Raw genomic sequence first — 25,225 nt, forward strand, 5'->3', positions numbered from 1 at the left:
CTCCCCAACCTAATACTGCCAGTCTCATCTCTCTCTCTCTCTCTCGGGTCTTGTCACCAGCTCTGCTTCCGTTAGCGGAGCCAGGAACAGCTTCTGCTGCTTCACGAAGCTAAAGAAAGGAAGCAGAAGAAGAGCAGCAGTGCGTTGATGCTAACAACAGTACAGCCATGGCCGAGGAAGCATCACCTCCCTCCAAAGTCCCCCGCCTCTCTTCGGATCCCAGCGCAGGTAAACGCCCCTTACAATAACATTTTCCACGCGAGATCGATCGATCGATCGATCGCTCTCCTTTTTAACTTCTTTTGTGTTCGAACCACGTACGTTTCGGATCTCATCGCGCACTCGATTCAATTTAGGGGGAGGGGGAGTTGTAACTATAGCGGCGGCGGCGGCGGCGGCGGCGGCGGCGGCGGCGCCGTTGGTTCTGGGACTGGGGCTGGGGTTAGGGGCATCGGGCGGCGCGGTGGCTGCGGCGGCGGGCGCGCAGAACAAGGCGGCGTTCACGTTCATGCAGCTGCAGGAGCTGGAGCACCAGGCGCTCATCTATAAGTACATGGCGGCCGGCGTCCCCGTCCCCGTCCACCTCGTCCTCCCCATCTGGAAGAGCGTCGCCGCCTCCTCCTTCGGCCCCTTCCACTTCCCCTCTCGTAAGCCAGCCCACCTCCCTCTCCATTTCCTTCCGTGTACTCGCGCCTGATTTGGGGAGTGCATGCATTCTGCAAACTCTAAATATTTGAATATGTTTTACAGTNAATGCGCTCTGATTGCGGCGCTGCCAAATTAGGCCTGAAACAGTTTGCGTTGGGGGAATGCATGCAATTGCCAGAGTAGTGTTAATTAATCAGGTCTTTAGTCGTTTTGATGTGTTGTGCGTATTGATTGAAATGGATGGTGTGTTGGGCTGGGGTTGGGGGGGAAGTGATGGGGTTGGGGAGCTTGTGCTATGACTACAGGAACAGCATGGAGCCGGAGCCGGGGCGGTGCCGTCGCACCGACGGCAAGAAATGGCGGTGCTCGAGGGATGTGGTGGCCGGCCAGAAGTACTGCGAGCGCCACATGCACCGCGGCCGCAACCGTTCAAGAAAGCCTGTGGAACCACCACCAGGCGCAGCCCCCGCTCCCGCGCCTCTCGGCACCGGCACCGGCACCGGCACCGGCAACGGCACCGCTGGGCTCCAACTCATGCCCGCCGCAGCCAATTCTAGCGGCGCGAGCAGCAGCAGCGGCAGCAGCAACAATGTGTCGCCCCACAACCTCGGATTCTCTCCGACAAGCGTTCTCCACAGTGGCGCCGCGTGTAGAACTGGCCCCATCTGAGGGACCTTAAAAGTTTTTAGTTTATAGTGTTTAGTGTAGTAACCTCTATATTTTGCTGGCTCTTTTTTGGTTTGTATTTTGGATGTTTTGTTTTGGAAGAGTGGGGAGGAGCACATACCAGGTGTTTGTTGGTATGCGACTAAGGGAGCCGAAGCCAAGTGATTTCCCTATCTTTAGTTGTAGACCTGCTACTGCTGGGGCAAATATTGGATGCCCTCCATTGCCGTATATCTATTTTTATAAGTTTACTATGGCACACTGTAACTTTATAAGTAAAAAACAAAAACTTCTGATAATTTTTCTCTTCTTAATTTACTATGAAGGTTTAAGGTTTACAATTATATTGTGAATATTAAGTTTGATTAGTATATATGATTATGATGATGGGGTTAGTAACGTTTCCTTCCTTAGGACATGTCTGTTGGCAATGGAGTTTCCATGTTGTTATGGGGTAGCAATAATCACCGCTAAGACCTGTCAGAAGCAGTAGTACGTGGGCACAGCTTTAGTTTGCGGGGCCAGCAAATGGAATGGTAGAACGGATCTCATGTCCCCTAAAATTTAGCGCCTATTTGGCGTCGCTTCTGTAATAATAATTTTTGAAAAAATAATTTTAATTTAGAGAAGTGATTTTGGTTTGCTAAATATAAAAATATTTAAACCCTATTTTCTAACCGTTTAAATTTTTAGAGTACAACGATTGTTTTACATGGTATCAGAGCAGTAGGTCCTGAGTTCGAGTTACGTCAGGCTCCAAGCATATTAATTTTCTCTCATTTAATTCAAACCCACGTCATGGGACGACTAAAAAGTATCGAGCCCAAACGTGAGGGGAGAGTACTAAATATAAAAATGTTTAAACACCATTCTCTAACGGTTTAAGCTTTTAGAGTCATAGTTAAAAGCTATAGAGCATTTGGCGAAATTTAGATAAAAGTGATTTTTCTGAAATGATTTTAAAATGTTGTTTGGCAAATTATTTTTGATATTTGCATAAATTAATATTTTTATTAAATTTTATTTTAAAAAAATTTAAAATCTAAATTTAAATTTGAATTAAAATTAAAATTTTTAAATTTCAAAATTATACAAAATTTAAATTTTGATATTTTAATTTTAAAATAATTTAAAATTTTAAAAATTTAAAATTAAAATTAAATTTAAATTAAATTATAATTAATGAATTTTAAAAATATAAATATTTAATATATAAAAATATAAATTTAAATTAAATTTTCAAACTTTAAATTTAGAATTAAATTTAAAATATAATTTAAATTTGAAATTTAAAATTTAAAATTTAAATGTAAATAATAAATAATTATGAAATTTAAAATATAAAATATTAATATTTAAAAAATATATCTAAATTTAAATTTAAAATTTAAATATTTGATAATTTAAAATATAAAATTTAAAAATTGAATATTTAAAATTTAAATTTAAAAATTGAATATTTTAAAATTTTAAAAATTAAAAATGAATATTTAAAATTTAGAAATTATAATTTGAAGATTAAAAACTATAATTAAAATTTAAAAATTTAAATTTTACATTTAAATTTTAAAATCTAAAATGCAAAATTTAAAATTATCTTTAAATTTCAAATTGAAATTGAAATTTTGAAATTTGAAAATGAAAATTTAAAAAAATCTTAAATTTGAGATTTGAAATTTAAAAATTAAAATTTAAATTTAAAAATTTGAAATCTATTTTTCAAAATTTAAAATTTAGAAATTCAAAAATGAATCTGAAAATTAAAATTTAAAATTAAATTTAAATATAAATATTGAAATTAAAATAAAAATAAAAATTTGAAGTTTAAATCTAAAATCAGAATCAGGTTTCAAGAAGCAGCTTTTTTCTGCTTCTGATTCTGGGGCTTTCAAAATCAGTTTTCTGATTCTAAAAAGAAGAATCAGATTTTAAAAATGAGTTGTTAAACGCTGTCGAAAATTATTTTTCAGTTCAAAAGCGCTTTTTAAAAGATAGGCCGAACACCCTTTACTGTTGTCTGGTTCAAACTGATCCAACCCCAATTGACCCTACAAAAGTTGACATAAAGTGGCTGGCCCCCAGTAGATTGTAAATAATAACACGAACTCCTTGTAAGTGTCTGGCCCCCAGGAGCCTTTGATGCTCGTAGGCCTGGGCCCCTGTCGGGCTTATCAAGCTTAGATTTTCGGCCGAGATCAACGAGGAATAAATGAAAATGGGCCGGGCCATTAGCGATCGACGAATCCGCGAAGCAAAAGGCTTTTAAACGTGGCCCGTACGCTTCGGCGTAATCTGATCGACGATTCAAGTGACGAATCCCCCTCTCCCTCTCTCGTCGCGCACACGAGACACGACACGAATGGCGGCGAGCGAGACGGCGAGCCGCGCCGAGAAGAAGCCCCGCTCCCTTTTCGATCTCCCACCCGATTTCTTCGACTCGTCTCGCCTTCTCCGTTCCCACCCTTCGCAGCTTCTTCTTCTCCCACCATCCCCATCTCCTCCCCTCTCCAACGCTTCCCGCAGCGGCAACAATGGCGAAGGCCCCCGAGAGCTCGATCCGAAGCGCGAGGCGAAGAAGGGGACGGAGCCCTCCTCGTCGAGGTGGACGTGTAACGCTTGTAAGGCCGAGTTCGATTCGCTCCAGGATCAGCGATCCCACTTCAAGTCCGATCTCCATCGTCTCAATGTAATCGTACTCCCTTATTACTTACGTGCTTAATTCGTAGATGATTCCGTATATACTTCATGTTCAACGTCCTCAGGAGTGGAATTGTACGTAGGGCAACTGAAAACTAGAAAAAGAATGCATCTTTACTAGTTAGTAGTGATTGGGGGCAATGCGCTTGATAGAGTGATGCGAGGGAGTAATCCTTTTTTTTTTTTTTCGTTATCGAATTTTAGAAAGTTACATAAATTGATCGACTTGTTGCGTCTATTACAAGTCCTAATGGGAGGAATTATGCTATGTTTCATATGGAGAACTTTATTATGTATTACATGTATTGCACTTGTTTATAGTAGATTCTTATATTGCTCGATTTTACGGAAAAGCAATAATTTTTTTCTGCCACGCTTCTGGATTCAGAACATTGTATGAACCGTGAATACGGTTGCTGCCCTTTTTCTTATGCCTCCGTTGGCCTTCTGAATGGATGGAACACCACGATATGTTCTTTCTGAATGTCTTGTGATGAATTGGTAAGACAATTATTTTCCATTTGAAAATTTGAAACTTTTTCTCAAAAAAAAAAAAATGAAACTAAGGTACCTGTATTAAATTTAATAACTAAGCTAAGGTATATTCTTATTGCAAAATTTGACTACTTGTTGTTACATCAGTTTTCGAGTAACTTTGCAATTAAAGGTCTTATATGACAATTATTGCAATTCATTGTTGCCTCCTGTTCTTCTCTGACCGATTTTACAATTTGTTTGTTTTTGCTCAATTCATTTCTTGTTGTTGCCCGCCATTAGGTTAAGCTGAGTAATGCTGGTAAAGATACTATAAAGGAAGAGGACTTCGACGAGTTGGGTTGTGACTCTTTATTTCAGGACTTAGAAGTGTCAAGTATATCTGGTTCAGAAGATGAGTTGGAAAATGGACCTGCCCCCAACTGGGGATCATCAGGGAAAGGCAAAGAAGAATTTAAGCGAAAGCTTTTTTTTCGTCTCCATTCAGGAGATACTGTTTCCCTCTATAGATGCTTGCTGTTGGATGAATCGGAAGATCTGTTGTTTAACAGTAACAGCTCAGACCATACGGGAATCTCTGGACATATGTCATATGTGGAGGAGAGCGAGTTGATTAACAGATTGAAATGTTTGATATCTGAGCCTCGAGATAAAACACATTTAAGAATCATCTTACTTACTAGTGGCGGACACTTTGCTGGGTGTGTTTTTGACGGAAATTCTATTTTAGCTCATAAAACATTTCACAGGTTGGTTATATACTTTCCTGTTCTCTCCAAAGTGATATAGTGCATATATTATCTATGTATACAAATTTATTTATCTATGTGTATGCATGAGATGTATAATATGTACATCAGGTAATGCTGCATTATTCTTTTATATGTTAGCTTATATGAACCACGAGTAAGATCTTTAAGTTACTAGATTTTTTTAATAAATGTTTAAGAAACGTAACGATAGAATTGAATATAATCTCTAGTGAGTAATTTGAATGCAAATGCATACTCAAGTATCGTTGGATACCTGGACATCTTGTGCTGTTGTTACTTTTGATTCTTTTACCAATATTTTGTGCATGTATTGTGCCACTGTTTGTTGCTTTTACATTATATTCAATTCATAGGTATGTTGTGAGGGCAAAGGCTGGCAAGAAACAATCTTCTAAAGATGCAACTGGGAAGGCTGCACATTCAGCTGGCTCATCTCTTCGCCGGTACAATGAAGTAGCATTAAAGAAGGTTCAAGATGTTTTTTACTTTCGATCCTCATGCTTCTTGTAACTATATTTTATCCTGTATGCCAGATATTCTGTGGGAAATTAGGGAATTTGCTATTTTCTTCTGCTAGTTAAACTAATTTCCTTTCAATAGGCCAAATAGTATGTTTTCAAATGTATCAATATTCTAGACTTTTGATGTTGCATAGATCATAACTATCACTATGCAGATATAAACAGTATTTTGGTACACTGATGATATTTTGTAGTTTATTTGTTTTGATGTCATGGGTTAATATTAATCGCACTCTGCAGGAAATTCAGGACCTAGTAATTTCTTGGAAGCCATACTTTGATTCCTGCTCATGTGCTTTCCTTTACGCGCCATCGAGAAACCGTCAGATGCTTTTTGATGGGGGAAAGGCTCAGCTAATTCTCCAGGGATGCAAGATTTGCAACATTCCGTTGACCGTCCGTCGACCAACCTTGAAGGAAGTAAAAAGACTATACAATCATTTGATACAGATGACCTATGAGGTGGATTATACTGCTAGTGGGGAAGTTTTGCCTTCTATTGCTGGTGGAAATAGCGTTCAACAATCCAATGATGCAAAACAGGGAAAGCACTTACAAATCGAGGAGTCTATTTCTAATCCTTATTCCAGTGTAGAATGTAAAATTCAACATTCCAATAATAGAGAGCAAGAAAAGCTCCTGGAAATTGATGATTCTAGTTCTAGAACAGTTTCCAATTTAGAGTGTAAGTACGAAGCAACAAGCCAACCATCTTTTGAAAGTGAAACGACTCCTCTACATGAGGCAGCAAAGTCTGGTGATGCTCAACGAACTTTGGAACTACTTGAGCAGGGTTTGAATCCTTGTATTAGAGATGAACGTGGTCGGACTCCATATATGTTGGCAACAGAGAAGGAAGTGAGGAACACTTTTAGAAGATTTATGGCACTAAACCTTGATAAGTGGGACTGGCATGCTGCCAACGTGCCCAGCGCATTAACAAAGGAAATGGAAGAGTTTCAGGCAGCAAAACAGGTTGGTTTCGTGTTTCCTTTTTATGAACAAATTTAACCGCAGAAACACTGGCAACAATATGAAAGAAATTCATTTATTCTCTGGCGTGCTGCTGATAAGTATTATAGCCTGATTGTGTCCTCTGTGCACTGACCTAATTAAGGCCAAAAATTGATAGAATTCTGCACCTATTCCGATTCTTCAGTCTCTGAGATTCTTAAATAAAAATAAATGTAGCTGTCTTTTTAATTTTTTTTTCATATTTTGGTAGTTGCATGATTGCATTATAATTTCAGCAGTCTCAAAATATGTCAAGAGTCACTTGTTGAACAACTTTTTTTTTTCGGATATTCAGGCTGAGAAGGATGCTAGAAGGAAGGCTAAAGCAAAAGAAATGAAGAAATTGAAGAAAGAAAAAGAAAAGGCAAAGGTACTTTTGTTCTGCTTACCTTTTTCTTGAGTCAAGCTGTAGTTCATGAACTGGAGCGAAAATCAAATGATATATTAGAGTGGAGAAGCAGAATTATTGTAGAAACTATATACAAAATTAGTCATTAATATAGGATATTGAAACGGAACTAGTTACTTTATTAATACCTTTTTGTATTGGGAACTGCAGGCGGAAGCATCTCTATCCCAAAGTAGCCGACAAGTTGCTTCACATAGCCCGGCGGTTGCTCCGATTTCAGCTGCTAAGCAGCAGAAGCCACAATATGTACCGGCCGTCACCATTTCAAAGGAGGTGAGAAGCTTAAGAATGCATATCTCCTTCTAGAATAGTTTAGTTGTTTTTTATAAACTTCCCTCTCTGAACATTCACTTCTATAATCAGGAGGAAAGGCAAAGGCCACTAGCAGAAGAGAGAGAAAAGAGGGCAGCTGCAGCAGAAAGAAGAATAGCTGCTCTTGCAGCTAAGTCGACGAGCACATCATCAGCAACACCACAAGGTAGCTCTGAGCCCACAAGTGGATTGAGTGATCCTACTTGTTCATGCTGTAATGCTTCCTTGGCTGGGAAAATCCCATTCCATAGGTACCACTATAAATATTGCAGTACCTCATGCATGCATGTTCACAGAGAGATGCTCGAGGACGGATAAACATGATACTCTCATCTTAATTTGTCTTCGACGTTTCAATGTATTTAAATGTTCTCATAACAGCACTGTGGCATTGTATCAATGTAGAGGGTCCAAAACTCCAGTGCTTTAGGACCGGCCTCTTCATACTGGGGCGGGTTTAGCTACTGTAGTCTTTTGGATGCCCTTTAATATATTTCACTTATAAAAACACAATCACTTTTATTTTTTAGCTAAATTATATAAAACCTCTTTGTCAAAACTCGAATTTTTACTTTCTCCTCCTGTCATTTAAAATTCTATACTTCGTGCCATTGTAAAATAAAAAATGTTTACAGGAGGTAGTGCGAAATGTGATGATAAAATGACTATTTTTTTCCTCACAATTTTCGTCTTCTCCCTCATCTTGTTCATCTGCCATCTCGATCAGCTGCGGTTCGCGCTTCGATCGGCCGTGGTTCCTCTCTATTTTTTTTTCTACCTACTTTCCTTCGCCTCCTGCATCCTCATCGTCCCTCCATTTCGGCGACAGTAGAGAAAAAATCGAGGTGAGTGTGGATGGAAAGGTGAGCAAGAGCAATGAGTGCGAAGACGAGGCGGCGGAGGAGGGCTAGAGGGTGTTTGTGGGCGTGGATGGAGATGTGGGCGAAGGCGAGGGCAAGGGCGAGGCAATAAAGGAGGGCGAGGCGGAGGAGGGCGAAGCACAGTAGAGAGGGCGGAGGATATTTTTGGCATAAAAAAATATTTTATAACGAAATCCTAACGGATCACTAACGATAGGGAATGAAGTAAACATTTTTCATTCTACAAAGGGGCAGAGTGTAGATTTTTAAATAAAAAGAAAGGAAAGTAAAAAATCGTATTTTGACGAAAAGATTTTCTGTAATTTAGCCTTATTTTCTTATTCATTTAATGATATTTGTCATGCACTTTAGTATTTACGTTAAAGTGTTAATAGTGTTCGAAGGGAAAGCGAAATCTTATACATGCCATTTTTATTTACCTTAAAATATAACTTTTTCGAAAACTAACTATCCATTTTGATCATCCTGCACAAATGTAAACTATTGCCTTGTTTGCAATGTAGAAGTTTGAATCGCAGCGGGCCATTTACGAGTGACTCGGATCATGTCAATCGGGACCGTTTGCCAGAATAAGTTATTATATGAGATGTAACGCAAGAGTTATACAGGATAACTATCGCCCCTAAAATTGCTTTAAGATTTAAACAAGCATTCTAAAAAATAATTGGAGGTTCCCTAACTTAGGTTCATCCCATACTCCAGCATTTTTTGTTCAAACATGGTTTCAAGGAGTCCCAAATTTAGCTTCCTAGCGCTGGGCTAGTCAACGGTCTCTCTCCTTTTATAAACCTCGCCAACGTATGTTCCAGCTCAAGAGGAGTCAACGGTCAACCCTTCAACCAACTCTCGCGATCACTCACCCGAGAGGCCTCGTGAACCCTCCCGATCTCGTATTAACTCCGTCCCTTCTCCTCCGTCCAGCGTTTCCCAGTTGGTGTTCTCTTCCTTCACCACCATAAAACCCCACGTTTCCACCCGTGACCTCTTTACACAAAAGCTAAGGCTCCTATGCCTCTACACCCATCACCCAACCACCCACACAACAACAACAACAACAGCAACAACAACACCTACGTAACACACCACAGATCTCAATTCCCCCCCTCCTCCCCCTCTCCCTGAATGCATGCGCACGTAAAAGACAAACGGTGCTCCTCCGGCCAAATTTGGGTAGCTAGACTTACAGGGGAATTGATTCCGAATGGCGACCGGCGGCCCCTCGACTTCGCCGACCGGCGGTCGCCACCACTTTGTGGACATCCATCCGGTGCTGCACGACGATGCGAGCGGAGGCTGCGGCAATCTCGGGAAGCAGCAGACCAGCAACCCTGTCAAGTACCGCGGCGGCAGCGGAGAAGGGGAGAGAAATGCGGCGCTGCACAGACCCTTCAGCCGGCAGGTCTCTCTCGAGACCGGCGTGTCCGTGCTCAGCATGCATAAGGAGCAAAAGGGTGGAGGCGGCAAGAAAGAGGGGCCGAGTGGTCTGTTACGGAGCGGCAAGAGCTTAGGAGTTATTCGAGATAGCCGCAGCGGCTGCGATCCCACCTCTCGGAAGGGAGATTTCAGTATCTTTCGAACCAAATCAACTCTAAATAAGCAGAACTCGTTGCTTCCATCGCGGAGGGAGAACGACGTTGATTTTCAAAACATGGAAGGCGTGTCGGCAAACCGTCAAGAGGAAGACGCCATCAACAAGAGCGTCCCCGCGGGGCGGTACTTCGCAGCCCTCCAAGGGCCGGAGCTCGACCAAGTTCGGGTGCGTACGAAGATCATTTCCTGGAACACGTCCCATATATGCAAACGCATTAAAAACATTTTTTTTTTTGTTTTGCACGCAGGATTCTGAGGACATCCTCCTCCCGAAGGACGAGGTGTGGCCGTTCCTCCTCCGGTTTCCGATCGGGTGCTTCGGCATGTGTCTCGGCCTCAGCAGCCAAGCGATTCTATGGGGCGCGCTATCGTCGAACCCCGTGATGTCGTTCATGCGCGTGAGCCCCTACATCAACCTCGTGCTGTGGCTCCTCGCACTCTCCGTCCTCATCGCCGTCTCTGCTACCTACACATTGAAATGCGCCTTCTACTTCGAGGCCATCCGCCGCGAGTACTTCCACCCGGTCCGCGTCAACTTCTTCTTCGCCCCATGGATCGCCTGCATGTTCCTCACCATCGGCCTGCCGCACGCCTTCTCCCCAGAAAGGCTGCACCCCGCAGTTTGGTGCGTATTCATCGCGCCCGTGTTCGTGCTCGAGCTGAAAATCTACGGGCAGTGGCTGTCGGGAGGGAAGCGCCGGCTGTGCAAGGTGGCCAACCCGTCGTCGCACCTGTCGGTGATCGGCAACTTCGTTGGCGCGATTCTCGCCGCGAAGGTCGGGTGGGGGGAGGCCGGGAAGTTTCTATGGGCCATCGGCACCGCGCACTACCTCGTCGTGTTCGTCACCTTGTACCAGAGATTGCCGACCAACGAGGCGCTGCCTAAGGAGTTGCACCCGGTGTACTCCATGTTCATCGCCACGCCCTCGGCGGCGAGCATCGCGTGGGCCACCATCTACGGGCAATTCGACGCCGTCGCGAGGACCTTCTACTTCATCGCGCTGTTCCTGTACGTGTCTCTCGTCGTGCGCATCAACTTCTTCAGAGGATTCAAGTAAGATTACATTTCTCTCGGTTTAAGCTGCGTGTTACGTATATACAATTTCTAATCATGCATGAGCTACGGTTTCGAATCATGCAGGTTCTCGATGGCGTGGTGGTCGTACACGTTCCCGATGACGACGGCGTCATTGGCGACGATCAAGTACGCGGAGGAGGTGCCATGCTTCTTCAGCAAAGGGCTGGCGCTTAGCCTCTCGGTGATGTCGTCGACGATGGTGTCGGTGCTCTTCGTGTCCACGCTCCTCCACGCGTTGGTGTGGCGGTCGCTGTTCCCCAACGATCTCGCCATCGCCATCACGAAGAGCAGGAGCGCCGGCGCGGGAGCGAAGCAGCAGGCGAAGGAGAAGAAGCCCCAGAGGAGGACGTACGACATCAAGCGCTGGGCGAAGCAGTCGCCGCTCGCTCTCGTCTCGTCCATCACGAAGAGCGGCCCCGGCGATAAGGAGGATTCCGCGGGAAACTAATAATTAACTAGTAGGAGGTGGGATCGAGGTTAATTAAATACTGTAATTCTTTTTCCCTTTAATTTCTTCCTCCTCCTCTTCTTCTTCTTAGAATCATCAGTATATTTAATTAGCTGTTTAAATGAAATATTTTGACCCCAAAAAGTTGTTAACTGCAGTGTTCGTCTTTCCTTATCTGTCCTTAACTCGAAATTATTTGCAAGTATGCTATGCCTGCTTGGTTATATGCCTCTTTGGTTCAGTGAGCAGGATCAGGGGCTATAGTTTAGACAGAGTACCTCTAAGCCGGACAAAAATTTGGTGGGCATTATTCCCAAACAACGGATGGGCGCTGCATGGCGTGCGGCGCTCATCGTGACCGTCAAAAACGGGAAAAAAAAAAAAAAAAAAAAAAATCGGTGGGCTTCGTTTTTTAGAAAGAGAGAGAGAAAAAGAGCAAAGGGGCGGGGTTGATGGGCGCCCTATCAATTTTGTACAGTAATAATGAACATGAAATTACGAGATGTTTGATTAGATGTAATTAAAATTACATATAGCTGGAAAGATATGTAATTGGAGAGACAACAATATTATATATATATATATATAGCTGGAAAGATATGTAATTGGAGAGATAACAATATTATATATATATATATATATAGTACGTCTCCCGTGCTTTCGAAAGTACGAAGGCCTCCGTACTTATAAGTTGTTTTCAATGATAGGACATCCGATTCAACGATCGATTCCGTTAGGCATAATCTATGCTATTAGAACTATTTAGAAACCAAATTTTATAATTTTTCGACATTATTTACTAAGCAATCACAGGGTCTCAAAAATGACTATTTTAACGGCCGATGTGACACGTTTTTAAGTTCAACGGTGTAGAAGTATTCAAATTATATGAACTTTAATAGAAAATTCTACTTAATATCAAGAGCAAGAAAAATACTTTCAATTTGAAATTTGAGTCCTTTATCACTATTTTTTATAGAATTTTTATTTTCAGCCGTTCATTTTGAGGCTATTCGTTCATTAGGCAAACAAAGTAAAAAAATTATGAAATTTGGTTTCTAGATAGTTCAAATAGCGTAGATCATGTTTAACGGAACCGATCGCCGAATTGGACGTCCCATCATCGAAAATAACTTACAAGCACGGAGGCATCTGTACTTTCGAAAGCACAGGAGCCTAGCTCTATATATATATAGAATTAGGCTACTATACTATCTATAGTATCAAAGCTCCGATACTATAGTCTTGTTTTTGATTTTAGGGTGTTCAAATTAATGATCCATACCTTTAAATATGATCTAGGGTATATGAAGTTCTTAGGAATAAAATTTTAGTTTTTTTCGATATCGTTTACTTAGTAAATAAATTAGAGTGGGGCTACTATGCTATCGGAAGCACGGAGCCTTCCGTGCTTCTAGCTCGTTTTCGATGTTGTGACTTTCGAATTGTCGATCAGCTTCGTTAAACTTGATATAGAGTATTTGGAGTACCTAGAAAATAAATGTTATTATTTTTCGATATCATTTGCCTAGTGATCGAATAGGCTCAAAATCAACAAATTTCAATGGCCGTAGTGAGCCGTTTGCAAGTTTAACGGTGTAGAAATATTCAAATCAAGTGAAATTTTGAGACAAAATTCTTTATACTACATAAAACAAGATCAATATCTTTGATTTAAAATTTTAATGTTATATTATTATATTTTGTAAGATTTTTATTTTCAGCCGTTGATTTTGAGCCCCTTCGTTCACTAGGCAAATGATATCGAAAAATCATAAAATTTATTTTCTAGATACTTCAAATACTCTAGATCAAGTTTAACGGAGCCGATCGACAATTCGAAAGTCGCAACATCGAAAACGAGCTGGAAGCACGGAAGGCTCCGTGCTTCCGATAGCATAGTAGCCTCACTCAATAAATTATATCAAAATGGACGGTGGAAATTGAATAATCTTTAAAATTTGAGTATAGGACTTTTAAATTCAAGATCAAGAATGTTGACTTTAATCTAGATAGTTTAAAGTATTTTCTATCAAAATTTGAAGAAATTTAGATTTTTCTACACCGTTAAACTCCAAACTTGCCATAATAGTCATTGAAAATTGACAATTTTGAAATGGTTTGATCATAAAGTAAACTATGTCGAAAAAATATAAAATTTTATTTCTAAAAACTTTAAATACCCTAGATCAATTTTAACGGTGTGGATCGTTGATTTGAACACCATAAGATCAAAAATGAGACTATAGTACCGGAGCCCCGATATTATAGATAGTATAGGAGACTAGCTCTATATATATAGAGTCTGACTACTATACTTTTATAAGTATTGGCTCCTTTATACTCATAAGTTTTCGGCCTTTAAATTTATTCTATTTATCATTTCCACCCGTTAGATCATACTATTCAACCAATTATCTACTCAACCCTAGAGGACCACTATCATTCTAAGTGGGGACCACCATCATTATAACCACACATCTCATCAATCAACGGTTAAAAATTTATGAGTACAAGGGGGTCTACACTCATAAGCGTATAGTAACCCTAGCATATATATATATATATATATAAAATTGAGCTCCTATACTTTTAAAAGTACCAAGTCATTGGTGCTTGTAAGTTTTTGGCCCTTGGGTTAAGGGATGTGCAGTTAGGATGATGTGGGCCCCGTAGGGTTGAGTGGCTGGTTGGTTGAATAGTATAATCTAACGGATAAAAATGATCAAAGGTATATATCTAACGGTAAAAAATTTACAAGCACCAAGTGCTTGGTGCTTGTACAAGCACCATAGCCGGACTCTATATATATATATATATATATATAGTCCGGTTATTATACTCTTATAACTGCGATCGCCTTCGAACTGATAAGTTGTTTTCGATGATAGAGCTTTCGAATTGACGATTCATACTGTTAAATATTATCTAGAACATTTAAAATTTTTAGAAATCAAATAATAATTTTTAAACATCATTTATCTTACAATCAAAAGGTCATAAAATTGACAATTTTTAACGGTCGGTATGAGATACTTGCTAGTTTAACCGTGTAAAAGAATTGGAATAGGTTGAATTTTTCATAGAAAGTTCTATTCACTATCTAGATAAAGATTAATAACTTCGATCTTAAATTACAAGATCCAATCATTTATTTTTAAGACGTCGTTCGATTTTGATCGTTCATTTTATGCCCTCTTGATAGACTTTATTGTGTTTTCGAAAAATTATAAAATTTATTTTTTAGAAGCTTCTACTACTTTAGATCATATTTAACGGAGTGGATCGTCGATTCAGAAGCTCCATTATCGAAAACTATTTATGAGTATGAAGGGCTCTACACTTATAAGAGTATAGTAGCCCTACTCTCTCTCTCTCTCTCTCTCTCTCTCCCGCTATATATATATATATATATATATATATATATATATATATATATATATATATATANAATATAATTTATACCACTTAAAACATCTAAAAACCAAAATTTATTTTATTTTCCATATTGTCCTCTTGTCCATTAAATGGACACAAAAATAAACGGTTGAAAATAAATATTCTCTAAAAAGTGATAATATGAGTCTTTATAATCAAGATCGAGAGTATAAATTTTGTTCTAAATATTTTAAAAAGTTTTTTAATCAATATTCAATTAATTTTGATATCTTTACACCGTTAAACGATAAAATGACTCATATTGACCATTAAAATTACAAATTTTGAAACACTTTGATCATTAGGTCAATAATGTCGAAATGATTTGAAATTTAGTTTCTAGATACTTCATATGGTATAGATCATGTTCAACAATACCAATCGTCGATTTGGAGACTCCATCATAAAAAACAAATTGATGGTAACGAAACCCGTTTGCTATTGATAACATTCCAGCTCAACTCTCTCTCTCTCTCTCTCTCTCTCTCTCTCTCTCTCTCTATATATATATATATATATATAATGAGGCTACTATACTATTCACACCATTAAATATGATCTAAAACATATGAAGTTCTTATAAATAAAACTTTAATTCCTTTCTACATCGTTTACTTAGTAAATAAATCGTACCAAAATAAACAGTGTAAATTGAACAATTTTAAAATTTGAGGATAGAATTTTTGAATTCAAGATTAAAAATGCTAATATTGATTTAGATAGTTTAAAGTATTTTCTATTAAAATTTAAATAAATTTAGATTCTTGTACACCGTTAAATTACAAACTCGTCATAGTAGTTATTGAAAATTGGCAATTTTGAAATGATTTGATCATAAAATAAACTATATTAAAAAAATATAAAATTTTACTTCTAAAACTTTAAATATCTTAGATCAGTTTTAACTGGTGAATTGTTGATTTGAACACCCTAAGATCGAAAATAAAATTATAATATCAAAGTTCCAGCGCTATAGATATTATAGGAGCTTAGCATGCTCTCTCTCTCTCTCTCTCTCTCTCTCTCTCTCTATATATATATATATAGGCTAGTGCTACTATACTTTAATGAGTATAGAGCCCTTCATACTCATAAATTGTTTTCAGTGATAGAGCTTCCCAATCGACGATCTACTCCGTTAAATATGATCTAGAGTATTTGAAACTTCTAGAAAATAAATCGTAATTTTTCAAAATCATAATCAAATTCATCAAGCGGGTATAAAACGAACAGTTAAAATCAAACGACATCTTTAAAATGGATGTTCGAATTCTTCGATTTAAGATCAGAGTTATTGATCTTTATCTATGCAGTGAATAGAATTTTCTATCAAAAATTCAACCGATTTCGATTCTTTTACACCATTAAACTAGCAAATATTTCATACTGACCGTTGAAAATTATCAATTTTGTGACCTTTTGATCAATAGATAAGTGATGTCGAAAAATTATGAAATTTGATTTCTAGACGTTTTAAATACTCTAGATAACGTTTAACGGTGTGAATCGTCGATTCGAAAGCTCTATCATCGAAAACAACTTATGAGTACGAGGGCGATCGTACTAATAAGATTATAATAGCCGGACTCATATATAATACTAATAAGAGTATAATAGCCGGACTCATATATATATATATATATATATATAATATATATATATATATATATATATAAATATATATATATATATATATATTATTTAACCTTGGATGAAAAATTGTATGATCAGAATGATATTAGTCGGTTAGAGTTGAGTGTCTCCCTAGGGTTGAGTGTCCCCACTGGGTATAGTATTTAATCCAATGGTTAGAAATAATGAAAAGAGTTGATCCAAAGGCTAAAAAACTGGTAGCAACAATGGAATTTTGCTACTAATAGTAGCCCAGTCCAACTCTCTCTATATATATAGACACACACACACACACACACATATATATATATATATATGTACGAGCTACTTGCTATTAGGACCACATCAGTCCTTGTGTCTCCTAACTTTCTAACCACCCATCAATTTTGATCGGTGATTAGGATGAGAGGGAGAAGAAAAATTGGGATGAAATTGGGTGTCTCAAGTTCTTTTTTTTTTTTAATGAATTTCTCTCCAATTTCTCTTTTCTCTTTATCTAATCAACATCAAAATTGATGGGTGGTTAGGAAGCTAGGAACACAAGGGCTGTTGTGCTCCTAACAGCAGAGTAGCCGTACTATATATATATAATATATATATATATTATATATATATATATATATATTATATTGGTTAGATGCGATAGAAAGCGGTGTAATTATGAATAATTTATGTAGTTGCATATAGTTGAAAAGTGTGTTTATAAAATTTTATTGCTTTATATAAAAAAATTATATTTAAAACACAATTAGGGTTGTACGCTTATCTTTTATTTAAAATTATATTTTTTAACTATTGCAGTTGAAACTATGATCAATTTGGACGTAATTTCAACTGTTGTAAGTAAACCTCCTCGATTCCAGCAACAACAGTTAAAGTCAAATGCATTAAACCAAACACCATATTTAAATATATATGTAATTATAAATACATACATCCAAACAATCCTTTACTTTATATTAATACTTTGCTTCGAAGGAAAAAAAAAAATTTAAAGCATCATCTAGATTCACAAATGTGAGAAAATTAGATTTTCCTATCGACTTCTCGCCAAATGAAGAAATAATCATCACACACAATATATGAAAGGAAATTGAGCTTCGTGTATAATACCTCGTGGAATGAAATTTAGGGGTGCATCTTCAATCTGAATCGTCCCATAGTACACGAATTAAGGTTCAATTATTTATATCAACTAGTACTAATTAAGGTTCGTTTATTTATATCGCGCACGCGTGAACCCTATCCGGTCACCTCACCTTTCGTTGTTCTTGCATTTCACTTTTTATCTAAATAAATGGGACATGCTTCAAGCAACTTGTGCACACGAACCAACTAAAAAAATTTCATATTATAGTGTCAATAAATCAAAAACACATTCCCTCCAAAAAGGGGGAAAAAAAAAGACTGCCTAATTCCAACCCATTTATGAATCAGGTAGTCGAAATGAAGAGATTTTTCAATTTAACCTGAACCCAACCCAATACCACCGATAATTCTAGGTAAGTTTGGAGGGATAGCATAAGAGAAGTAGGTGTTAGAAACATGTACAGCGTTGAAAAAACACATTATATAGCATATACAAATAACGAATAGTTAGTTAAATACAATGAACAAAGAACCCGCAGTTTCTTCTTAGTTTAGAACAGAAGAACAAGAAAAAAAAAAAAAAATTCCTCTATTTTCTTTCGCATTTGTTACCAGGAACTACCAAGCTGAATCCCCAGCCGCATACAGGACATTTACTCCACAACTCACGTAAATCAGAAGCCACAGAACCATAAAAAATTCAATTGCCAAATCAATTTCTCAACGATTCTGAGGATCTATAGCCTTGAAAATATGGCGACTAACTAACCTCCTCCTCAGTTTGGAGCGTTTGGAGAGTTTTCTTCGCGTAGATAGTAATGGCTGCAGTGGCAGCAGCTGCTATGATGAAGCCGATGATATCATATATGATCTGCTGCAATGAGAGGAAACCACCCTGATTTGTTGCATCCGCCAAGCTACCAAGCAATCTCCCACTGTTGTTGCAAATGCAGGCAGCAAAACAAACAAAGAATGTTAAAACTTGGGATTCGCAATACCATTTTCACTGTTCACAAGAATGCGCAAGTAATCTAAATTATGAAGCAACTGGAAGAGTAATCTAAATTATGAAGCAACTGGAAGAAGACATCAATTTATTAGTCAATATTTGATGTAATTCGCCACCAAGACTACTTTCTATCAGTTAAAATGTATTTATTACTTGCAATGGCATCATAGATACAAAGCAAAAGTAGCTTTTGACATGTGATACCGGCCAGCGCAATCTATCAGATGATTTTTGCATTATCTCAAAAACAAAAGTAAACCAAGTATCAAAGATATGCAATAGAATGGAAAAGTGCAAACATGATGACAAATTGTTAGGACATGGCTCCAAGATCTTCACTGTTATCCACTTTTTAACAACAGATGCAATCTGATTCATTGCGACACGTACAATTTCCAAATGAAATACACTCTTCGTACAACCAAGGTTAGAGTCTTACAGGAGATATCGCTCAACGACAAAAAATAAGTGGCAGTACTTCCAAAACCTCAGAGTCCAATAAGGTACTTCACATTTTTCAAAACCTCAGAGTCCAATAAGGTACTTCACATTTTTCAAAGAAAATTTTTGATTGCATACCAAGTATCACAGAATTATCTATCTTAAACAAACATCAGTCAGTTATTATGCAGCGTATCGTTATAATTTCAAGGAACAGTATATCAGTCAAGATGTAAGTTACATACGTGGTGTGATTCCAATTCCTTATTAAGAGCACTAACATCTTAGAATGACAGATCAACCGTAAATCTCTTCATGATATGTTGGAAATACATGAATAATTACTCAAAAAGTGTGGACAATATCGAATTAGGTTAGCCGCTCTCAAAAGTACATATGAAAGAAAATTGTGAGGCATCAGATAATGAAAGTGCATCAAGAATCTCAAGTATTGTGTATGAAACCATATGCAACAGAGCTAAATGCCAGCTTAACAACTAAATGCGTCATGCTTAGACTTCAAATTCTGAAAGAACAAAAAACTCATTGCCAACATATTTTGATGGTATCTCATAAATATCTTAGAGAAATATGAAGACAACAGCAGACCTGTAAATTGTAATAAAAGTTTCGTGAACTGTTCCAACCATTGAACCACATATATAAGGACCATATCCAACATTTGTAGCCACTGAAGCATAGTTGAAAACAAGATATGGAAATGGAGAAATCCTGAGTAATGCAACGGCTCTAAATTGATGAAACCAATCTCCTTCACCAGCCAGTCTAACAATAGTTGCTTTCTTCGGCCACTTTTTCAGCCACCTCTGTACAAAAATCACCAAAGAAACCAATGTGGTATCGATTTGCAGCTAATAAGATTCTAAAGAAATATGTATTAGTTTGAAAAACTAGAGACTAACTTGTATTCTACGACGAAAGAGAGAACCAATGAAAAATGGCAATGACATGCCTATGCTTATGGCTCCTGTAATCAACAAAAAGCCGTAACCATATCCGAATCTCACTCCTGCTATCCACATACAAGGAGAGGAAGGTACCAAAAGAGCAGGAAATAATGCAATTGAGGTAAAAAGTATTAGCCCAATAACCGGTGTGCTAAAAGTAGTCATCTGCCAGTCCAGAATTGGTATGACCACCTGCCATGATCCACAACATCACAGATTAGGTAAAGATGAGAAGGATGAAGTCTCAAGGTCTTTTCCACAAACAGAAAAGTTGGGGAACATTACATAGATAACAAACATATAGTGTAATCCAGCAGCAACGATCTTAATAATTGAAGTTGATGTGACTGTACCACACATTGGTTTTTCAAATATAAATTCTGAGGCGACAAGAAAACTTCCTCTTTTTTTTTGGCAACTATGCTTTTTATCTACTATTTTCACTAGGTTCCAACTAAATCTACAAAAACTGTGAAGGTTTGCTTCCTAGTAGCATAAGTCTTCAATGAAATACAAACCGCACAGAGCAGTGAATGATCAACAAGTCCATAGACTCTATGCTATTGCTGGTGAAGAACTTGCTGTATTTTCTAATCTCAAAATGCCTTGTTCATAATGGTATTCATTAGTTTGGTATAAGGTATGCCAAACTGCACCAGCTGGCGCTTACTATGCGCCCACTGAGCAGCTAATGACATTGAATATACTACAATTAGACATGCCAAGCATGCAGACTTCATGCCAAAGAGCTACTGATAATTCTTTTGAAATGGATTCACTAACATCAAAGATAAAAAAACGTATAAACATTAGACCTCGCCAAAGGATGTTGCCGTTTAAGTACGTTGACTATATCTGTTGTAGTAGCATTTTGTTTAGTTTCATATAGAAAGAGTGAGACACTGCCTACTTTCTCAGTGATTGTGTATTATGTATGATAGATCTTCAGACTAACAGATGAGTAATGGAAGAATCACCAAGGAGAAAACTCAAATAGTTATGCAATGGAGAGCATGCATAATTGCAGCTGAAGGAGCTTATCAAACTTTCTCCCTAGGTCCAAGCACTTTCTCCCTAGATCCATGCTTGGCAAATTAAAAACCTATAAAATGATTCATGGTCAGTAGCTTGGGACCTTCTATCCCTGAATTGTGTTTCAATTAACAATTTGTTATCTGGACCTTTGAGACAGCCATGACACATTTATCTGTAGTTAACAACTGTCCCTTTTATGGACCCTTAAAGCAAGAAAACATGGCTTGTGGCAACTAAGCTGGATAGGCTTAAGTCGCCACAATAAAGGAAACATAAGATGTAAGGTCATCATTAAAGAAGGAGAATGAAAGAATGTTGTTACTAGGAGTGCAAGCCATAATGATGCTTAAAATCTTCATAATGATCATTGACAACGTATATTCAAAGTAGCAATAATACTAGATGTCAAACATAAAGACCTAAAAAAAAAGGGAAAGAAAACCCAAATTTCCCACCGTGTATTGAACATAAAAGACAAAAACCGTGAATTTGTAATATGGGAACTACTTGCCAATCTTCAACGTAGACAAATATCCATTTACAAGAAAGCAAGAGTAGAGCTCATTTACTTTTTAGCCTAGAAATTGCCCCTATGGCCTCCAGCAATATTTTGATGCCACAAAACAAAATCGTAACTGGACAAATGCAGAATACAATTCTAATCCAGCATAGAAGGAAATATCGGATACCTTTTGGCATAACATGCGGTCAGTAGGGATGCACTTGAATTATTTGAGACACGGCAAGAACAAGATTTCAGTTTAATATCATGGATAAAAGTTATTTAGTTTGCCATAGACATGTCCAGATAAAGATCTCAGAGTGCAGTTGCAAGATTAAACAAGTTGTGGGCAAATCATAAGAAAAAAGATGTAACCAATATGATATCTCGATAGTTTGTGAAAGCAAGCCTAAGAGGTTAAAAGAAGACAGTATCAATCAGTCATTGCTATATATGCGACATAAGTCTTTATTTATCATTGCTGGAATTTAGAACCCACAAATGAGCTATCCATCCATGGTTATTTTCACAACACTTTGCTTCTGGGAAAGGCAATTCAGCTTGTGGCATAATGATGCAGCAAATAAACCTTTATTTTATTTTTAAATGTAATTTTCTTTTATTTCGTAAGTATGTGTTTGATTCGGACTTAAATCGTTTAGTTTTAGTTGATTTGGCTAACCCAAACCCTTATCTCAGATAAATATTGAAACAATTTCAAAATGACTTTTCAAATTTTTCAAAATTGTTTTGTCTTTTATGCATGACCCTTTGGTGTCCGTGTTGTGTTGAAGACAAAAGGATAATAATTTATTATAGGATGGGCTCTCAACACTATAAATATTTGGTTCTTAATGCTTTGAGGGCAGATTTTGATGAATGAAAATTTCTACTCTTGTTCTTTAATCTTGCTGCGGTGTTCTTCTTCCTGGTGAGACCAACGACGCTTCTTCCTCGCACCGAGATCGTTTTCTTCCTCAACTTGATCGTTGTCGCTTCTTTCTCGTGACAAAGTCGGCTTCTACTTCTACCCCTTCTCTTCTTCTGGATTCTAGCCTCATCATCTTCTTCCTTATTGCCGAAGTTCTACTCGTGGTGTACCACCCTCCTTGTCGATCATGGATCCCCCGCAATCGTGTAATCGGTGCACTTTTTTGTATCTCTCATCTCCTAATATCCTAATATTCCTTTCAATCTAGCCTTCCACTGTTACCAATCATATTTGCCAAAATAACCAAATCTAAAAGCTTTAAGTCCGATAAAATCAAATTTACTGTTTTGGAACTATTATACGCATTTTTCAGTTGGTTGTTATCACCTCATATATTGAAATTTTATTACCATATTAGTATTGTTTCACTTCGATTTTAATTTTCCGTTGGACTGAAATTTTTTTGCTTCCTTACTTTAATTATAGTAAAGTTCGTAGGAATCGATAAATTAAACCTAGTTTATTGCAAGAAATAGCTTTAAACAAAACAAAGTTAAAAATTCAGTTTTGACAATCTCTTGGTTTGCATCATATAACAAAATATTTTCGTCGATCACTATAATACATGCACAATGAATTATTTTGCAAAAACAAGGATTGGCAATTCTCAGATAGATATCTAACGGCAAAAGATAACTAACACGAAGCAAAATTGAGATCATACAGTAACATATACAGAGGAACAGCGAACCTAAACAACTATTCACAAATCTCAAAACAATCAACAAAAATTCAAACCAAATATACCCTAGATCTCCACCACATCGATTCAGCAAACCACAATTTATCTGAATGAGGAGAAAAGATTATACCGTTTTGATAATCACAGGGCCAGCATAGAAGAGCAACGCGGCAGCGGCGGCCAACAAGAAGAGGCACAAGAAGATCACCTTCACCCACCACCGAATTAAGCCCCATTTCCGCTGCGCGCACGGCGAATCCAACCCCTCAAACCCGCCGTTCTCCAACACCTCCGATTCCCGCAACCCAACATAGTCCCCTTTCCCATCCCCCGTCCCCATCTTCGACTCCCAAACCACAACACCATCCACGGATTCCCCCCGATAGGTCATCAAACGACGTAATTCGATCCACAAACCATCAATTGCTCCCCCCCCCGCCGCCCCCCAAAATAAAACCCCAATTTAGGGATCGAGATCCCGCATTACAACGAAAAATCGAAGCAATTTGATCCCCCGATGCCCGACAAGGAGGACGAGGAGGATGAGGAGGGGGCGGAGAAACCCTAGCGAAGCAACGGCATTGGCGGTGACCTAAAAGGAGGGGGGGAGGGGGTGGACGGAGACGGAGACTATATTTACCCTTTTTTCGGTATAGAGAATGTGGAAGTGGAGGGTGCGAACATCGGAACTGCACACGGCGCAGATGGAGAGATTCGAAACTCACTCGAAAAAGGAACTCGCGAAAGAAACGAACGTGTGGGCCCCGCACGCCCGCTTCGTGATGACAGGTTGGGTTGTGGTCAAATTTGGGTCCGAGATATTTGAGGTGATTTTCGATGCAGTGGACGGTTACGATGGAGACTCGAACTCCGACGGTCTAGATGGGGAGCACCCGTCCTTTCGTATTTATTTATTTATTTATTTATGTTAAATGTATGGAGACACGCTCCACTGTACAGTCAGTCTTCTGAAATAGACACATTTCAAATTTCAAATTTTTTTTTTAAGTTAATTAATACTCTGTTATTAGTCCCTATGTGGAATTTTACCGTTTAATTATCTGTTGTCGGTTTATTAATATAGTTTTATGGGAAAACTTCAAAAACTCCCCTGTGGTTTCGTAGTTTCTCACTTACCCCCTGTGGTTTAAAATGTATCAATTTTTTCCTATGTGGTTTCTTTTTTCTCTTTTTCTTATCAATTTCATTATTTTTTTCTTAAATCAGTGATAAAGTTAAAATTAAAGGGTACTAAAGTGAATATTTGATAAATCTAGATGGATATCTGAAGTGTTTTTTGTATATAATTTAATAAAATATTAACGAAAAAGCTACCGAAAAGATAAAAATAAAACCACAGAGGGGCAATTTGATACATTTTAAACCACAGGAGGGAAAAGTGAGAATCTACGAAACCACACGGGGGTTTGAAATTTTCCCTAGTTTTATTTGCTATAAAATAATTTAAACTATTAAATTTGATTGGCAATTTATTTTGTTAAAAGTTACCCAATTCGAAAAAATTGTTAGAGTAAATTTTATTTTATTTATATATCCATATTTTTTTGTTTTTTTTTTTTTTTTTTTTTTTTTTTTTGACGAAATGTTAGTTGAGAAAATGATAAAAAGAGAAAAATAAAATTATTGGATACTAAATTTATAGTAGGGAAAACTTTAAAAACTCGCCTGTGGTTTCACACTTTTTTATTTTAGTATCTTGTGATTTAAAGTGTATCAAATTAGTACCCTGTGGTTTCACGCTTTCTCAGTTTAATACCCTGTGGTTTAAAGTGTATCAAGTTAGTACTCTATGGTTTTATTTTTGTATCAAGTTAGTATCCAATAATTTTATTTTTATATCAAGTTAGTATCTTGTAATTTTTAAACCACAGGGTACTAAAGTGAG

At 37.8% G+C, this 25,225-nt stretch overlaps 3 protein-coding genes across 3 annotated transcripts; 2 read left to right on the forward strand and 1 right to left on the reverse strand.

The window, feature by feature from the left end:
• LOC109708034 (growth-regulating factor 10-like) lies at window positions 30-1,613 on the forward strand. Its single transcript, XM_020229599.1, has 3 exons — window positions 30-228; window positions 357-647; window positions 920-1,613. Exons 1-3 carry the CDS (start codon window positions 168-170, stop codon window positions 1,315-1,317), a joined length of 750 nt encoding a protein of 249 aa, XP_020085188.1. The 5' UTR covers window positions 30-167; the 3' UTR covers window positions 1,318-1,613.
• LOC109707834 lies at window positions 3,615-11,643 on the forward strand. The gene is made up of 10 exons (XM_020229361.1): window positions 3,615-4,000; window positions 4,789-5,255; window positions 5,633-5,747; window positions 6,041-6,775; window positions 7,110-7,184; window positions 7,374-7,496; window positions 7,587-7,850; window positions 9,612-10,172; window positions 10,255-11,060; window positions 11,148-11,643. Exons 1-10 carry the CDS (start codon window positions 3,674-3,676, stop codon window positions 11,530-11,532), a joined length of 3,858 nt encoding a protein of 1,285 aa, XP_020084950.1. The 5' UTR covers window positions 3,615-3,673; the 3' UTR covers window positions 11,533-11,643.
• On the reverse strand, window positions 18,151-24,038 carry LOC109707938 (Golgi apparatus membrane protein TVP38-like). The gene is made up of 4 exons (XM_020229485.1): window positions 23,450-24,038; window positions 20,065-20,301; window positions 19,751-19,968; window positions 18,151-18,626 (listed from the first exon to the last, which is right to left on the reverse strand). Exons 1-4 carry the CDS (start codon window positions 23,708-23,710, stop codon window positions 18,452-18,454), a joined length of 891 nt encoding a protein of 296 aa, XP_020085074.1. The 5' UTR covers window positions 23,711-24,038; the 3' UTR covers window positions 18,151-18,451.

Source organism: Ananas comosus, linkage group 3, assembly GCF_001540865.1.
Source record: "Ananas comosus cultivar F153 linkage group 3, ASM154086v1, whole genome shotgun sequence".
NCBI classification, from domain to species: domain Eukaryota; kingdom Viridiplantae; phylum Streptophyta; class Magnoliopsida; order Poales; family Bromeliaceae; genus Ananas; species Ananas comosus.

Excerpts from the sequence above, each read along its gene's own strand:
- LOC109708034 (XM_020229599.1), top strand. The coding sequence starts at position 168 with ATGGCCGAGGAAGCATCACCTCCCTCCAAAGTCCCCCGCCTCTCTTCG. Across the intron at positions 229-356 it reads CTCTTCGGATCCCAGCGCAG|GGGGAGGGGGAGTTGTAACT; the intron begins GTAAACGCCCCT and ends GATTCAATTTAG. Across the intron at positions 648-919 it reads CCCCTTCCACTTCCCCTCTC|TGATGGGGTTGGGGAGCTTG; the intron begins GTAAGCCAGCCC and ends TTGGGGGGGAAG.
- LOC109707834 (XM_020229361.1), top strand. The coding sequence starts at position 3,674 with ATGGCGGCGAGCGAGACGGCGAGCCGCGCCGAGAAGAAGCCCCGCTCC. Across the intron at positions 4,001-4,788 it reads CCGATCTCCATCGTCTCAAT|GTTAAGCTGAGTAATGCTGG; the intron begins GTAATCGTACTC and ends GCCCGCCATTAG. Across the intron at positions 6,776-7,109 it reads AGTTTCAGGCAGCAAAACAG|GCTGAGAAGGATGCTAGAAG; the intron begins GTTGGTTTCGTG and ends TCGGATATTCAG.
- LOC109707938 (XM_020229485.1), bottom strand. The coding sequence starts at position 23,710 with ATGACCTATCGGGGGGAATCCGTGGATGGTGTTGTGGTTTGGGAGTCG. Across the intron at positions 20,302-23,449 it reads GCCCTGTGATTATCAAAACG|GTGGTCATACCAATTCTGGA; the intron begins GTATAATCTTTT and ends GGATCATGGCAG. Across the intron at positions 18,627-19,750 it reads ACTTTTATTACAATTTACAG|TGGGAGATTGCTTGGTAGCT; the intron begins GTCTGCTGTTGT and ends TTGCAACAACAG.